This window comes from Centruroides vittatus, unplaced genomic scaffold, assembly GCF_030686945.1.
Source record: "Centruroides vittatus isolate TY-2023 unplaced genomic scaffold, ASM3068694v2 contig_2347, whole genome shotgun sequence".
In the NCBI taxonomy this organism is placed as follows: domain Eukaryota; kingdom Metazoa; phylum Arthropoda; class Arachnida; order Scorpiones; family Buthidae; genus Centruroides; species Centruroides vittatus.
The window spans coordinates 4973-7545 of NW_027121467.1; the positions used below are offsets into that span (position 1 = coordinate 4973).

A 2573-nucleotide genomic window follows, 5' to 3' on the forward strand; every position below is an offset into this window, starting at 1 on the left:
TTTAACTCAGTGGATTGTTTAAATATTTAAAAATAAACAATATTTTATGTTATTTTTATATATGTTTCTTCGCAAAAGTATATTCATACAATTGAATATTTTGTACCAGGTATGTATAATTCTATATCCATCACAAATTTTATTTTACCAAGTAAGTTTTAATAATTTTATTTTTAATTTTAGCCCTTATATCATGGCTAGCGATTTAAACTGTAATTGTGATATTGAAAATTTACTTAAAAAAGTTTTGGCTCAAGACAATATAATGAAAAAGAAGCCATTATTAAAAGAGAAAGACCAACGCCTAAATTAAATATAAGTACTTCGACAAAAAAATTTGTTTGACATTTTCACGATAAAATTTATCAAGACGTAAAATGGCTTTGTGGATGCATAAAAATGCAAAAATTGTTTTGTTGGCCTTGCCTATTATTTTCAAATGAAATTAGTGTGTGGAATAAGAATGGCTTTGACGATTTAAATAATTTGAGTAAAGCTAGAAAAAGACACGAAAATCGTAAATGTCACATCGATTCTTTCGTAAAATTGAAGCAATTTGGAAATCAAAATAGAATAGAATTTAACATTAGTAAACAATATAAAATTAATATTGAAAATTATAACAAGATAGTTACGGCTAATAGATATATTGTATCTAAATTAATAGATATTACATGCTTTTTAGCAAAGCAAGAATTGGCATTTAGAGGGCATAGGGAATGTATTGAATCTAATAACAGAGGTAATTATATTGAACTCGTTTCTTTATTAAGTACTTCAGATAATCAATTAAAAATGCATTTAGAGAAGTCTACAGTTTTTACTGGCTTATCGAACAAAATTCAAAATGAGCTCGTCAATTCGTTAGGAAACGTTTTATTGCAAGAAATTAAAAAAGAAATTGAAAACGCAAAATTTGTTGCTATAATTGTAGATGAAACAACGGACATTAGCCACAGAGCCCAGATGTCGACTGTATTTCGTTACGTGAAAGAAAACTGTAACGTCGAAGAAAGATTTGTGAGCTTTACTGATGTTAGTGAGAACAGAGACGCAAATTCGTTATTCACTCACATTAAGAGTTACTTAGACGAATTTCAATGCACTAAAAAATTAGTGGCACAAACATACGACGGTGCTGCCGTAATGGCCGGACAACATAATGGTGTCCGAGCTAAAATTAAAGAAATATCCAAACATGCTATTTTCGTACACTGTTATGCTCACAGATTGAACCTAGTTTTCTCTCAATCTGTTGGATATATAAAAGAATGTAAAATATTTTTTCAAACTATGACAGGATTTTCTTTATTTTTTTCTAAATCTTCTAAAAGATCTCACGCCTTAGACCTAGAAGTCAATAAGCGTTTTCCTTCAGCCACACCTATTAGATGGAATTACAATAGCAGGATTGTAAACTGCGTTATGGAGTATAAAGAAGAATTAAAACTTTTGTTGTTGAATATGGTTGAAAGTCCAGAACAATGGGATTCTGATACTACAATTGCCGCAAGAGGATTATACCATTATTTAATAGATTTTGATTTTCACTTTTTATTACTAGTTTTTCATCAAATATTTGCACATTCAGATATCCTTTTTGATATATTACAAAAAAAAAATTTTAATATAGCATATTGTATTACTAGAATAAATCACTTTATTGATTTTTTACGACAGAAAAGAAATGATTTTGATTTGATTTGGGACGCTTTGAAAAAAGATGAAACTTTTTTAGAAATTCAACCAAAAAGAGGAATGAGACATACTGATATTGAGTCTAAAAAGGATTTATATAGACGTCTGTTTTATGAAATAATGGATACATTGATACAAAATTGTATTGACAGATTTTCCGACATAAAATCTCTAGAATTTTTATCACTTTTAGATTTTAATAATTTTAAATATTATGAAAAACAATTTCCCGAAGAGAGTTTTAATGCTTTACGTAAATTTTATGGAAAATTTTTTAATTTATGTAAATTACGTAGTGAATTGCAATATTTATATTCGTGTCCGGACTACTGGTATATTGGCAAGTCACTCTTAGACATAAAAAATATTATAATTAATGATGACCTAAACAAAGACGTACTAATAGAATTATATGGTTTAATATCATTAATTTTTACAATACCATCTACCAGTGCGTCTGTTGAGCGTAGTTTTTCAACAATGAAGCGAATTCATACATTCGCCAGGAACACTCAGTCGGAGGAAAGATTGTCGTCACTAGCGTTGCTTTCTATAGAAAAAGAACTTTTAAATACGTTGATGGAATCAACGACGAGTGACTTTTATGATAAAGTAATTAACGACTTTGCGGGAAAACATCGCCGAATAGAGTTAATTTATAGAAAATAAAAAAAAGAAACAAGTTTTTCTATAATTGTATTATGTATGTATTATTTGTATTTTAGAATTAAAGTACATAAATTGTTTATTTTTGTCATTCGCACGTACGAATGGACCCTAGACCATCACTGACGCGCAATTAACTGATTGCCCCTGAAAGTCGGCTTCTTACAGAAACACAGCTTCCCTATCATCAAATGTCACGGCACGCCACT

General features: G+C 29.1%; 1 protein-coding gene across 1 annotated transcript; it reads left to right on the top strand.

Moving 5' to 3' along the window:
• Positions 1-795: 795 nt before the first annotated feature.
• LOC136971169 (zinc finger MYM-type protein 1-like) lies at positions 796-1509 on the top strand (the record flags this gene model as incomplete). Its single annotated transcript, XM_067265642.1, has 1 exon — positions 796-1509. A coding segment is annotated over exon 1 (714 nt), but the record flags the coding sequence as incomplete, so codon positions are not given.
• Positions 1510-2573: the final 1064 nt, after the last annotated feature.